The following is a 14,602-nucleotide window of genomic DNA, read 5'->3' on the forward strand; positions in this document are numbered from 1 at the left end:
TGTTGAACATCTGATGCTCAACGAACCTATTCATTGCTTGATCATTGAAATCAAGCACAAAAAACCACTACACATTAGTTTGGTTAACTTAAATATGTTTCAAATGAAATCATAAATGTGTAGTGGACTTACCTGAAGGTCGCCCTTCACTACCTCGATGTATTCTCTGCCTACGTCTGTCCACTTAAGGCAGCGGACAGGAAATGTCTTTCGAACACACATGCCTATTGTCTGGCTAAAGCGAACAACGTATAAGGAAATAGGCTTATCCATGCCAGTGGCGATTGTCATCGAAATCCGCCCATTGACTACAACAGAGCGTCCAACTCTAAGATTCGAGACTGTGCACGTCTCCTAGGAGTCGGAGTCGCAGATGGTTGAGAAAACGACTCTGCTTGATAAATTATAAGAACATATAATGTTAGAAAAAAAATCTTGAAATAATCCCAAGTTAAAATACCATTATTAGACTCACATGAATTGTCACCCACCGACGACGAACCTCCCGTAAGGTTATCTAAATCGTTTGTAAAGTCGAGAAACATAGCATCCGTCTCGAGGAAAGCATAGGAATGATATAGTGTCGTGGACATAGAGAACAATTCAACCCCCCTTCAAAATTGCAATTCAACTCTCCTCTTCAAAATTTCAATTCAACCCCCTCTCTAAAATTTCAATTCAACCCCCTCCTTCAAAATTGCAATTCAACCCCCCTCAAAATTGCAATTCAACCCTCCCTTCCGTTAAAAATTGCAATTCAACTCTCTCTCCTCTTCAAAATTGCAATTCAACCCTCCCTCTCCTTCAAAATTGCAATTCAACCTTCCCCTTCAAAATTTCAATTCACCCCCCACCCCACCCTCAAAATTTTAATTCAACCCCCCCCCCCCCCCCCTCTCTAATTTTCAACCAACCCCCTTCAAATATTCAATTAAATCCAACTCACCCTCTTCAAATTCAACCTACACATTGAAAATTTCAATTCTCCAAATCAATTTCTCAAATACCCCCTTTCAACCCATATTCAAAATTCCCATTTCAAAAACCAAAATCTATTCCTAAAAAATATCCTACAACTAATCCATCATTCAAATCCTAAAGCTAATTTTTTAAAACAAAAACTTAACTATTTAAATAAACCTAACCTAAACTAACATTTTTTAAGATTTAGGATTTTAAAATTACTTCAACTAGAAATGTGTAGTGGCAGACGGCGGGAGATGGACGATAGCAGGCTCACAGTGGCGAGGGCAACGACAGCGATAACTGGACGCTTCTCTTCTCTTCGACAATCAGCGAAATTGATGTCTCGTCCTTTGTCTCTCTTTTGTTTCGGTTATGTGTTTCACATAACTGAAACATCAATTTTACAGGGAAACTCCCGACGTAGCACGAAAACGTCGGAAACTCCCAGCACCATACATGATGCATCGGAAATATCTGTCTGACATAATTAATGTTAAAAAATTTCCAACTGATAATTACCGACGCATGCATCCCGCGTCGGGATAGGTTTTTATTCTCGATGCCTAGAATCGAGACGTCGAAAATGTTATCCTCTTTCTTGACATCTCTGTTATGGCGTCGGAAAAAGGACATTTGCCCGACGTTTGAAAAGTTGCGTCGGAATTATTGGTATTTTCTAATGTTTGTTCTTCCAACGCCTTTTTCTGCGTCGAGAGTACCTCCATTTCTTGTAGTGCATATCACATCATAATTTATATTAACACAAGTTCAACTCTACAAAACACATTTCTTCGAAAACTTTCTGCGAACAGATTGGCACGTCCAATGGGACTTCTCTATCTCTCATTTCTCGTCATCCAAATCTACAAATTAAAAGAGCAAGAAAATTAAAATTGAATGTTAATTTTCTAATGTTAAATCTATTTTATATCAATAAGTAGGATTTTTAGAGTATGTCAAAACACATTATTTAAACAAAAAAAACACCATACGTACATACATACTTACCTTGCATAGTTTACAAGTAAAAACACTTTTTGACATAGGGTTTTTTAAAAAACATATGACAAATTGGCAAAATACTTACCTTGCATAGAACAATTTTAAAAATAGAAAAAACACATATGCCTCACAATGGAAAATACCAAAAATACCATAGGCAACATGCAATTAATCGACCACACGATTGCGTGTAATTCTTCTTCTAAACAATCGTGAACCAAGATTGTTTAGATATTGGTATACGATCGTATGCCACGAGCTAAACGATCGTGTACAAAATTTAAATGATTTTGGGTTCACGGTCGTGTATCAAGATCTTTTCTATTTGGTACAAGATTTTGTACCAATATTGGTTAGATTTTATATATGATCGTGTACTAAGAGCCAAACGATCGTGTAAAAAATCTAAATGATCTTCGTTCACGACAGTGTACCAAGATTTTAGCGCTTGATATATGATCGTATACAAAATCTAAATACTATTGATGCAAGATCGTGTGTATTTAGTACACGATCTTGAACCAAAATCGTTTAAATCTTGGTACACGATCATTTAGATTTGAAAGAAGAAATATATGAAAGATGACGAAAATCGTTTACCAAGTAAAATACGAAGAAGTGAAAAATGAAAAAAAGTGAAAAATCAAATAAGGAAGAAATTCTAGAAGAGGAAATGAAAGAAATCAAGAAGAAAAAAAGTGGGGAACGAAGAAGTCATAATATACGAAGAAACTAATAATATGAAGCGAAGATGAATAAATTACAAAGAATAAGAAAAAAAAGTGAAAAATCATCTACAGTATTTAAGGACAAACTTAAAATTTATAAAAATATAATTAATTTTTTTATTTTATTACATAGACGGTAAATACTTTAATATTTTGTTATATTTATGAAAATTAACATTTTGATATTTCATATACGTTAAAAAATTAAGGTAAGGTTTTTGAGTTGAGTTGATGGATGCCAAAATGATATATTTCAAAAATACTATAAATGATCAAAATAGTAATTGTGTGAACAAAATTAAAATAATTGATTTATGGTCCCATTGCAATTATGACAAATTGACAACTTCCTTCAATGATAATTTTCTTGGACCTCAAGAATATATTAAAAGAATAAATCTATTTTTATATATATATATATCTTGGAGTTCAAGTCGTAAGGTATACTGTTCAATCTTTGTGAGCTTCAAGGGTCTTTTTGTAATTTTCCTCTCCTTTCAAATTTCTTTAATTTTAATTGAGTTTGAATATTCCAATCATCAGATTTGGGATAAGTCAATACTTACTCTCAACTTCAAATTTTCGTTTATTCATAGATGATCAATTAAATATAAAAAATTATTATCTATTTGTGTCGCGATATCTATAATAAACTATTATTCATGTCTATTCACAATATTTATGATAGTTTGTTACATATGTTAAAAACTATATTTTGATCCATTTTGTTATATTTAAAAATAACAAAAATATCGAAAATATCTACATAAATAATAAAATTTTATTTTTTATGTGATAGATGGTGAAAGACTCAAATAAACATCTATCTTAGTCTATTTTAATTTATCATAGATAGAGAATGAATTTTTTGATATATTTTTTTAATAAGATTAACTCATTCAGTTATATTTGAAAAGTATTTCTAAATATAAAAAATATAAATACTTAAACCTTTTATTTCTAGAAAAAGATAAATTTGAATTATTATCGAGTTGGTTGGAATCAGCTTCTAACTCAACATTTAACTCAAATGTATTTTAAAAAAGGATAATAAAATTATTTTAATTTAAGTAAGTCAAATTGCTTTTTGCTCACTCAATGCTTTGTCCCCACAAGAAAAAGGAAATAAAAACAAACTAGGAAAAAGCAACCGTCAACATTGAGTAGAAATTTCAACCCTGATGGGTAGCCTTCAAATTAGATCATTATCATCTAATATCTTCTATCATAAATCCCATATAGACCCTAATTTTAAAATATTCAAATCTATAATATTTTGATCTTAAAATATATACTATATGTTTGTTGAGTTTTATTTATATTGACATCTTTTTATTTTAACTAATATTATGTCTCAGTTAAATTAATATGTTAAAACAATATATATAACTCGTTTCTTTGGTTAAATGTTTAAGTTAATGTATATTCAAGTCGTTGGTCACTGCAAAGTGACATATTAATTGGATTAACATGTAGACAAATAAATAATTGTTCCTTATCGAGAAAAAGGAATAAGTAAAAAACACCTACATAAGCCATTAATTTATTTTTCTTCCATTCTCCTCATTTAAAAATATACTCGACATTTGTTGCATCATCTTTTGATAGTAGAACAGTAGTTTTAAAATTTTATAAATTATTTATGACATGTTTGAATTGATTAGAGAAAAAATGTTTTTCTAAAAAAAATCATTTTTATATACTCTTTTGAAATTTTGAAAGTGTTTTCAAATTCGTTTTTTATAAGTTGTTAATCATCTCAAATTTTTAAAAAAATAACTTATTTCAAAATTAAACACTTGAAAAGTTTAGACAAAATGTACCTTTAAAATTCATTTTAAAACTTAAATAATAAAAAAATCACCCTCAAACATCTTAAAAAGTGTAATTATTATTATTGTTATTATCTAATTTATCTATAAATAAAAAGAAATTGTCAAAATACCTTGATTAATTTCATCGAAGTTTTGTCCTCTACTATTTTCTACACAATTATAATGACTAACAATTTTAGTCATAATAATTCAGCATATATCAATATTTTTAAAAAATATGTACTATATATACGTAAATATTTTGAATCTTACTATATTTTTAATTATCCCTATTTTTGTATTGATTTCTGTAGCTCGTGCTTTTCTAATAAAAAATTTTACTTAATTATTAAATTAAAAAGAAACATTGTAAGATATACTTTTTTATTTTCCGACAATGGTGATGTCAATTAAAATAAAAAAGAAAAAAGATTATAAGGTTATAAATAGAAGAGAGAAGTAAGAGAACTCAATACCCCCCAAGTTATTGTTTGTTTAAATAAACACAACTTTCAGAACTCTCAAGTTTCTTTGTTACAAACATGTCGTTTGTTAAAGATACGATTTCAGTTCCCACGGTAATGATAATAAGTATTGTTTTATTATTGTTGTTGTTGGGATGGAAATTAGTTGATTGGATTTGGTTCCGGCCGAAGAGGTTAGAGAGGGTCTTAAGACGGCAAGGTTTCGCCGGAAATTCATACCGGATTCTCCACGGGGACTTGAAGGAGAGTGCGGCCATGAGAGAGGAAGCAATGTCCAAGCCCATGAAGTTTTCCAATCACATTGCTCCACGTGTCATTCCTTCCGTCTATCATACCATCCAACTTTATGGTATTTAAACATTATCCCCAAACTTATTTTTGAGTTTTGTGAGAACTGGGGTATGAAATGTCTATAATGCCCTTACATGCTTTCTCCCACCTTTTCTCTCATTTTTCTCTAATTCCTCTCTTTAACTTATTTTTTAGTACTAATAAAGTTTATTTTAAATAACAAAAGTATTTTTCAAGTCATTTTCATACTTTTATATAGTTTTCTAAATATACTAATTTCATAGTTTTTTAAATCACTTTTTGGTATAATAAAATTCAATTTCAATTTCAATTCGAAGAGTTTGCTACTAAACATAAATTTGATTCTTTAAAAATCAATTTTATAAAATTAATCATATTTAAATCTTTTTTCTAAAATTACTATTCAAACTATAACTATCATATACACTCTTAGGATATGTTTGATAATTGTGATCACCATATATAATATCTTAGATTATTTTCAAATAATACAAAAATAAATCAAAATATATATAAAAAAAAAATAGAGCAAAATATCACCATCTATCTGCAGTTGATTACAATAGACTACCTAAGCAACCTCGATAAAATTGAATGAGATTTAAATTATTTCGTGAGAATATAGAAAATTAAATAAGAGAGCAAGGATAGAGACAAATAAATCATACATACATCCTCATCGTCCTCTTCCCGTCCACCGACATCTCTATATATGATCAAATTTTTACCTAACTTACTAGCACAAAATACCTAAATATTTTGATTAAAGTATTCTTTACTTTATTTTATTTTATATTTTTCATGGTTCATTCAAGTTACCAATAGGTGTGTTCTAAAAATGGAAGTACTATTTCGATGTGAGTGTAGGGAAGAATTCATTCATGTGGATTGGGACAATGCCAAGAGTGCACATAATGGACCCAGAACAACTCAAAACTGTGTTCTCATTAATCAATGATTTCCAAAGGCCAACTATGAGTCCTCTTCTCAAGTTGTTTGCAAATGGACTTTTCAGTTATGAAGGACAAAAATGGGTCAAACATAGAAAGATAATCAGCCCTGCATTTCATTTAAAGAAGCTTAAGGTATGATTTCTATCTTTTTCTTTCTCTCCATATATATCATTTTTAATTAACTAATTCAAAAGCTTTCACAAACAAATAATAAGCTAATTATAATTATATTCTATCATAATCTTATGACCAACATGCATGGAATCATACATGTACAATGAAATATTGCTTTATTTGGATGGAGCACATCCCTATATGAAGAAGTCTGAAACATCATACAAAGATGTCATCTTCAAAATTCAAGATTTTAGAAACTAACAAAACTAGTTAATTTTTTTTTTTTTAATTTTAAAACTCGAATCCTTTCCAACTCTATATGTACTCGTAGGCAAATGAGTAACAAACTATTCAAGTTACTAAGAACCCATTTGATAACGCTTTTGTTTTCTCTTTACAAAACAATAAAAATGGAATGGAAAGGATGAATAGTTTTGTTTCTTATACCCGTTTATAACTATACTTCAATTTTGTTTTTCAAAAAAGAAAGAAACAACAATAGTTAGCAAGTATATTATTGTTTCTAGTCATAAGAAAGAAGAAGAAGGAAATAGGAAATTAATTGAAATGTTATCAAACAAGGCCGATAATTTTAAGATCTCATACATACTCTTCCAATTGCCTTATATATAGGATATGATACCAGAATTCTATCACAGTAGTAACGAGATGGTTGGCAAGTGGGAAAGCATGATCTCTAGAGAGGGATCTTGTGAGTTAGATGTAATGCCTTATCTACAAAATATGGCTTCGGATGTGATTTCTCGAACTGCATTTGGGAGTAGCTATGAGAAAGGAAAAAAGATCTTCGAGCTTCAATCTGAATTAGGTGCCTTGGTGATTCAATCTAGCTTAGGAATATATATTCCAGGATGGAGGTAAATACTTAATCCATCTACAACATTATGGTACATCTATGGACTATATATATATGGTGAAAGATTTCATATCAAATCATGTTTTGTACAGATTTCTACCTACAAAGTCAAACAGGAAAATGAAAGAGTTAAGTAAAAAGATATCAACTTTGATATTGGGTGTTATGAATGAAAAGGAAAAGTCTATGAAAGCAGGTGAAGCAATACAAACTGATCTACTAAGCATTCTCATAGAATCCAATTTGGATGAAATTAAAGATCATGGAAACAATAAAGGCATGGGATTGAGCATACAAGATATTATTGATGAATGCAAGCTTTTCTATATTACTGGCCAAGAAACTACAGCAACATTACTAATTTGGACGATGGTATTGTTGAGTTCATATTCAAAATGGCAAGAGCGAGCAAGAGCGGAGGTCTTTGAGATCTTTGGCAACAAAAAACCAGATTATGATGGTTTAAGTCGGCTAAAAGTTGTAAGTGTGATAACATTCTCCAATATTTACTTTCTATTTATCTATCTTTTCCATTTCAATTTCATCTCATATGTGAAATTTAAATATCAATCTTCTAATACAAAACAATTCCATGAATATTCTATAAAAGTTTCTTAGCTTAATCTCAATCAAGTGTATTAACTTTGAATTATGTAAACTGAAAGTATAAAAACCCATTTGACAAACTTGGCATCCAAGAAGCACACACTTTAATTTGGCTAACATGTTCAAGTGAGTTAAGCACTTATGGTCACTTTGACCGGATTCAAACACTTGTTATTGCAATAGATATGTGTTAGAAACTAGGTATACAAAGTCAAATAGGTCTAACATTTATTAATACACATTCAATAGTTGTCGAGTGCACTAAAATAGACAATATATGACAAGAAGAACAAATTTTAATAGCAAAATACATCAAACTAATTTTCCTAGGTTTTGTAAAAGTGGTGTGCCACTATATGGGTATCGTGTCATATTTATATCTTGTATTTGTATTTGTGTTTCTTTGCTAGATCACATGTTGGCAAAAAGTGACATCTTTGACATGTGACTTTTGCGAATGTATCCTAAAAGGTTGTGTATTAGCTAATACATAAGAAGTGACTTTTGCTATGGCACAGGTGACTATGATCTTCAATGAGGTTCTCAGGTTATACCCACCTGTAAGTATGTATGCTCGTACTGTGAATAAAGAAACAAAACTTGGAAAATTGACTTTACCAGCCGGAGTGATGTTGAGCTTACCAATTATTCTTATCCAAACCGATCCTGAGTTATGGGGACAAGATGCATATGAATTTAATCCAGATAGATTTTCAGAAGGTGTTTCTAAAGCAACAAAAAATCCATTTGCTTTTGTACCATTTGGCTGGGGCCCTAGAATATGCATAGGACTAAACTTTGCCATGATTGAAGCAAAAATGGCATTGTCAATGATCCTACAACGCTTCTCATTTGAGCTTTCACCATCATATACACACACTCCTCATGCAGGTTTAACAACACAGCCTCAACATGGAGCTCATATCATACTACACAAACTCTAGTTACCTTCTTAAACTATGTATTAGCTTGCACAATTATCATAATTAAGGTTAGGAATGTTCTCTATTTTGCTTACAATTCAAATCCTTTAAGAAAAATTTAACTACATATGTTCTTGATATTTTCCTTTCAACTAAATTCCCTTTTTCATTACTCACCAGCTCCTAAATAATTAGTACTTTTTAGGTCAATGACATCTACTCCTTTTTCAGCTTGGGATGATTAATCCTTTTAATAGTACCATTTTTGTCTAATATGAAGGGGAACTCTCAATAGTCATAAATAATAAGTTCATTATTCAAAATAGTGAAATTTACGCATTGAAAATTGACGTTTTATTCTCATAGTCATTTTTTCAAACGATTCATCTGCAATGAGTCTCCCAACAACGTTTCTTCTAACCTTGAACCACAAATATATAGAACAAAACAAATAAATATTCAAAATGAGATTATGAAACTATAACCACCAATTGTAATGCTCATTACATATAAATTCAAGAAGAGGGTGAAATTCATGGAAACAACATGTAACTACAACTACATTGTTAATTTGGACTATAGTTTTATTTATTTTTTTGTTTTTGAGCTCATACCTGACAAGAGTGAACAAGAATCCATGTCATGGAAGTCTTTGAGTATGCTTGGATTAGAAAGTGTTTAAATTTGAAAAAAAAAAATCAATTACAAAAAATTTGAAGTATTTGGTAATTTTTCAAAGTGTATTTTTAAAAATGAGATTGAAAAATAATTCAATTTTCCAAGCTTTTCTTAATTTCTGTTCTCGGATAAACAATTTTCCAAGCTGAGTTTAAAATAAAATAAAAAAAATAGAAATTTATTATAAACAGTAAAATGTTTAAACTATTTATAAAATATAGCAAAAAAATGAATATAATACGAAGAGTCGGATATATTTTACTACAATTTATAAATAGTTTCAATATTTTACTATTTTTAAAAATGTTCTACAAAATATTCTTTTAATTTTTTTTATAAGATAAAGAAAATTGAATAAATTAGGAAAACACAACAATTTCATCAGGTTGGTGTTTAATATCTTTAATCATCTGAAGTAAGCTCATATATGACAAAATTAAAGACAATCTTTACAAAAGAAGTAGTTTTGAATTGGATCACAATGTTATAATTGACTAGAAAAATCTATGAATCTTACACGATATCATTAGACACAATGAAAAATGATGAATAAAGTTTCCAAGTTGATATGATGTTTGAGGACATATTTCTTAGAGTTTATGCATTTAGAAAAGAGGAAACACACAACATCAAGTGGGAAAAAAAAAGGAAAGAAGAGAAGAGGTTTTCAAGAAAGAAAGGGAAAAAATTAAAATGGTTCCAATTTGGTTAAAGCTTATAAATTAAATTTTGTCCAACCTTCAATTTTGTGTTCAAAAGGCTTTTTTAATTTTAAAAATAAAAAACTCTTAGATTTTCAGTTAGTCTCTCATATATCTTTTTTTTAAAAGAAAAAAATGGAATTTCTTGTTTGGTTCTACTTTGTATGTATAATAGAACTAATTTAAACCAATTTCAATATTTCGAAATTGAAATTAAATAGTATGCCGGCACATTGATTTTCCTTTTTATGTTGGTTTGTTTTTTTCAATAAAATAAAATTAACGATGAAAATTACAATGCAACATGTTTTTTTTTTACTTCCACAACATATCAATAGGATTAAAATATAAAAGAAAGACAGAGAGAAAAAAAAAATGAACACATGAATTCAACCGAGAGTTCCTTTTCTTGACTTGCATTCTCATTTTTTCAAAAAAATTAATACTCCAGCATGTCACATCATCTTTTGCTACTCTTAGGGTAATTATTTTCTATGGCACACATTCTTTCTTTTAAGAAAAAAATCTTTATTTTATAATCATTAAATTTAAAGAAATAAAATTAATATACACTTTTATTATTTATATATATATTATTGTGATAACAATTGCAAAGATTTTGGGGTTATAAATAGAAGAGAAAAAGTTTAGAGAACTCAATACCCAATTTTATTGTTTGTTCAGTTATTGAGGTTTGCAAAGATGTCGTATGTTCCAATTCACATAGGAATGATAATAAGTTGTGTTTTATTGTTATTATTATTATTATTGGGATGGAAATTAGTTGATTGGATTTGGTTCCGACCGAAGAAATTAGAGAAGATTTTAAGACGGCAAGGTTTCGCCGGGAATTCATACCGGATTCTCCACGGGGACTTGAAGGAGAGTGCGGCCATGAGAGAGGAAGCAATGTCCAAGCCCATGAACTTCTCCAATCATATTGCACCACGTGTCATTCCTTCCGTCTATCATACCATCCAACTTTATGGTATTTAAACATTATCCCCAATATTTCCTTCTTCTTTTTTTTTTTTTTTTTTTTCTTTTTCTTAAAATCGATTTTATAAACATTTATTTCATCCCTATATTACTTCTTCCATATTATCTTGTTTTTACAAAAGAATGCAAATTTTTAAAGACTAAAAACTACCGTAGTTTTTTCCTTTTTAGAATTTAGTTATTTTTACTTGAGAAAAATGAAAACCATGCTAAGCAATTGGGAGGCTTAATTTAATTCTTGTTCTCTAATTTTTTTTATTATTTTATGATGTGTATACTATATATTTAGTAAAAATATTGAGTCACTTTTTAGTTTATCGGTTTACTTAGGAAAAAAATCTTATTAAATATTGTAACACTAAATTCTACGATAGGGATTAAATAATCACAAACAAGTATAACAACTAAACTTCTATTTAGTAAAGATCATGGACTATGAACTAAATCGTGATAAATTAAAGTATAAGGATCAAATTGCTATATCGTTATAAAAGCTTAAGAAACTAAACGTGTATATATCAAAGGTCCTACAAGTTATGTTTAACAGATTAAAATATAGATAGGATAAAAAATAAAAAAATTATTTTTATAGGGCAAAAGTGTTCAAAATATTTACATCTATCACTTTACTAAAATCGATTGTTGATATTGAACTGTGCAGGGAAGAAATCAATGATGTGGCTTGGTCCAATGCCAAGAGTGCACATAATGGACCCTGAACAACTCAAAATTGTGTTCTCATCCATCAATGATTTTCAAAAGCCAACTATGAATCCCCTTACCAGGTTGCTTGTACAAGGACTTGCAAGTCTTGAAGGTCAAAAATGGGTCAAACACAGAAAGATAATCAACCCTGCATTTCATGTAGAAAAGCTTAAGGTATTTATATATATCTTTTTCTGACACTGAAAGCTAAGAGATGACTATTTCTACTTAATTTTTGTGTTTTACCAAATACATTTTTATTATTATCTCTTGTTCATAAGAAACAAGTAATAAGAAAATATAATAGAAAATAAAAACGTTACCAAAAAATGCGCATAATTTCAAGTTCTCATACATACATTTACATTGGCTTATAGGATATGGTACCAGCATTCTATCACAGTTGTTATAATGAGATGGTTAGCAAGTGGGAAGGCATGGTCTCTAGAGAGGGATCTTGTGAATTAGATGTAATGCCCTATCTACAAAATATGGCTTCTGATGTGATTTCTCGAACTGCATTTGGGAGTAGCTATGAGAAAGGAAAAAAGATCTTCGAGCTTCAAACTGAACTAGCTAATTTGGTGATACAAGCTAACTTAGGGATATATATTCCAGGATGGAGGTAAAAACACTATCCATCTATGACATAATTATATACATTTATTGTGGAAGATTTTATATCATGATTAATATTTTGTGCAGATTTCTACCCACAAAGTCAAACAGAAAAATGAAAGAGATAAGTAAAGAGATAACAACTTTGATATTGGGTATAATGAATAAAAAGGAAAAATCTATAAAAGCAGGTGAAGCAATACAAACTGATTTGTTAAGCATTCTCATGGAATCCAATATGAATGAAATTAAACAACATGGAAACAATAAAAACATTGGAATGAGCATAGAAGATGTTATTGAAGAATGCAAGCTTTTCTATATTGCTGGCCAAGAAACTACAGCAACGTTACTAGTTTGGACGATGGTATTGTTGAGTTCATACTCAGAATGGCAAGAGCGAGCAAGAGCAGAGGTCTTTGAGATCTTTGGTAATAAGAAACCAGATTACGATGGTTTGAATCGCCTAAAAGTTGTAAGTTCGATTACATTCTCCAACATTTACTCTATTAATCTATTTTTCTCATTTCAATTTCATCTCATACGTAAAATTTAAATGTCCATCTTGCGAAATAAAACAACAACATGAACAAGTTTTGGAGGTATGAATATTATAGAATGCCTTCTAACTAAATCTCAATCAAGCTTATTGCCTCTGGATTATGTAAGTTGAAAAGGTTAAAGGCCATGTGATAAACTTAACATCTAAAAAGCATGAACATTTTAATTTGACTAGTATGTCTATGCATGTCGGACACTTAAGCCACTTTAGAGATATAATACTTGTTAGTTTAATAAATTCATGTTAGAAACTAGTTGTACAAAGTCAGTTAAGTCCAACATTTATTTATACGCATCTAATGGTTGTTGTGTACTAAATATTTTTTACGCATATAAATGAAGAACTCTTTGACTTTGAATTTTTTTTTTTTTTTTATAAAATTGTATTAAACGTGTCCTTATCAGGCCTGCCACTATATGGGTGGTGTCATGTCGTATCATATTCATATATTGTCTTTGTATCGTTCCTTAGCAAGGCAAGTTGTAAAAGAGTGACACTTTGACATGTAACTTTTGGGAATGTATCCTTAAATGGTATGTATTAGCTAGTACATGACACGTGACTTTTACAATGGTGCAGGTAACCATGATCTTTAATGAGGTTCTCAGGTTATACCCACCAGTGAATATGTTTGGTCGCATTATTAGGAAGGAAACAAGACTTGGAAATTTGACTTTACCAGAAGGAGTAATGTTGGGCTTACCAGTTGTTCTTATCCATCTTGACCCTGAGTTATGGGGAGAAGATGCACACGAATTCAATCCAGAGAGATTTTCTGAAGGAATTTCTAAAGCAACAAAAAATCCAAGTGCTTTTATACCATTTGGATGGGGTCCTAGAATATGCATAGGACAAAACTTTGCCATGATTGAAGCAAAAATGGCATTATCAATAATCCTACAACGCTTCTCATTTGAGCTTTCACCATCATACACACACGCTCCCATTGCTGTCTTAACAACACAGCCTCAACATGGAGCTCATATCATACTACACAAACTCTAGTTACCTTCTTAAACTATATATTATTAGCTTGCACATTATCAAAAGGTTAGGAAAATGCTCTACTTTGTCTATGTATAATTTCAAATCCTTTGAGAAAAAGATACCTGCACAAGGAATTGATATCCTTTCAACTACATACCCTTTTCATTGCTACCTAGCGCCTACCTAAATAACAAACAGTTTTCAGGCTTGGGAAGTGATTACTGCTTGTTATTGTACCATTTTGTACTGATGTTCACAAACTTTTCACCATCTAAAAGGAAACTCAATAGCCATAGTCAAATTTATGCACTACAACTTTTGAAAATTGGCCTTTCTTTCTCATTGTCATTTTCTCAAAAAGGTTATCTGAAACATGAGTCCCTCAACAGCATTCTTGTAGACTTCAACCATGAAATATTCCATACATAAAACAAAATGTTCAAAATGAGATTATGAAACTGTGAGACTATAATCAGTAATTGCAATACTCAAACACAGAAATTCAAAGAGAGGTGTGTGATAGACCTCCTATCATTCACCAATACAGGAGAAGAAAGAAATAAGCACAT

At 30.1% G+C, this 14,602-nt stretch overlaps 1 protein-coding gene across 3 annotated transcripts; it reads left to right on the top strand.

Annotated features, from left to right (window-relative positions):
• The first annotated feature begins 4,965 nt into the window (after window positions 1-4,965).
• LOC103493472 (cytochrome P450 CYP72A219-like) lies at window positions 4,966-14,358 on the top strand. 3 transcript variants are annotated; one of them, XM_051087934.1, is made up of 5 exons: window positions 4,966-5,344; window positions 11,823-12,040; window positions 12,244-12,491; window positions 12,572-12,959; window positions 13,626-14,358. In XM_051087934.1, exons 1-5 carry the CDS (start codon window positions 5,053-5,055, stop codon window positions 14,049-14,051), a joined length of 1,572 nt encoding a protein of 523 aa, XP_050943891.1. In that variant the 5' UTR covers window positions 4,966-5,052; the 3' UTR covers window positions 14,052-14,358. The 3 variants fall into 3 exon arrangements, with proteins under 3 accessions (XP_050943891.1, XP_008452437.2, XP_008452438.2); XM_008454215.3 differs by lacking the exons at window positions 11,823-12,040; window positions 12,244-12,491; window positions 12,572-12,959; window positions 13,626-14,358 and adding exons at window positions 6,175-6,392; window positions 7,011-7,255; window positions 7,347-7,734; window positions 8,379-8,908 and having other exon boundaries at window positions 4,967-5,344; XM_008454216.3 differs by lacking the exon at window positions 4,966-5,344 and adding an exon at window positions 10,746-11,150.
• The last annotated feature ends 244 nt before the right edge of the window (window positions 14,359-14,602 follow it).

This window comes from Cucumis melo, chromosome 7 (assembly GCF_025177605.1).
Source record: "Cucumis melo cultivar AY chromosome 7, USDA_Cmelo_AY_1.0, whole genome shotgun sequence".
Classification (NCBI taxonomy): domain Eukaryota; kingdom Viridiplantae; phylum Streptophyta; class Magnoliopsida; order Cucurbitales; family Cucurbitaceae; genus Cucumis; species Cucumis melo.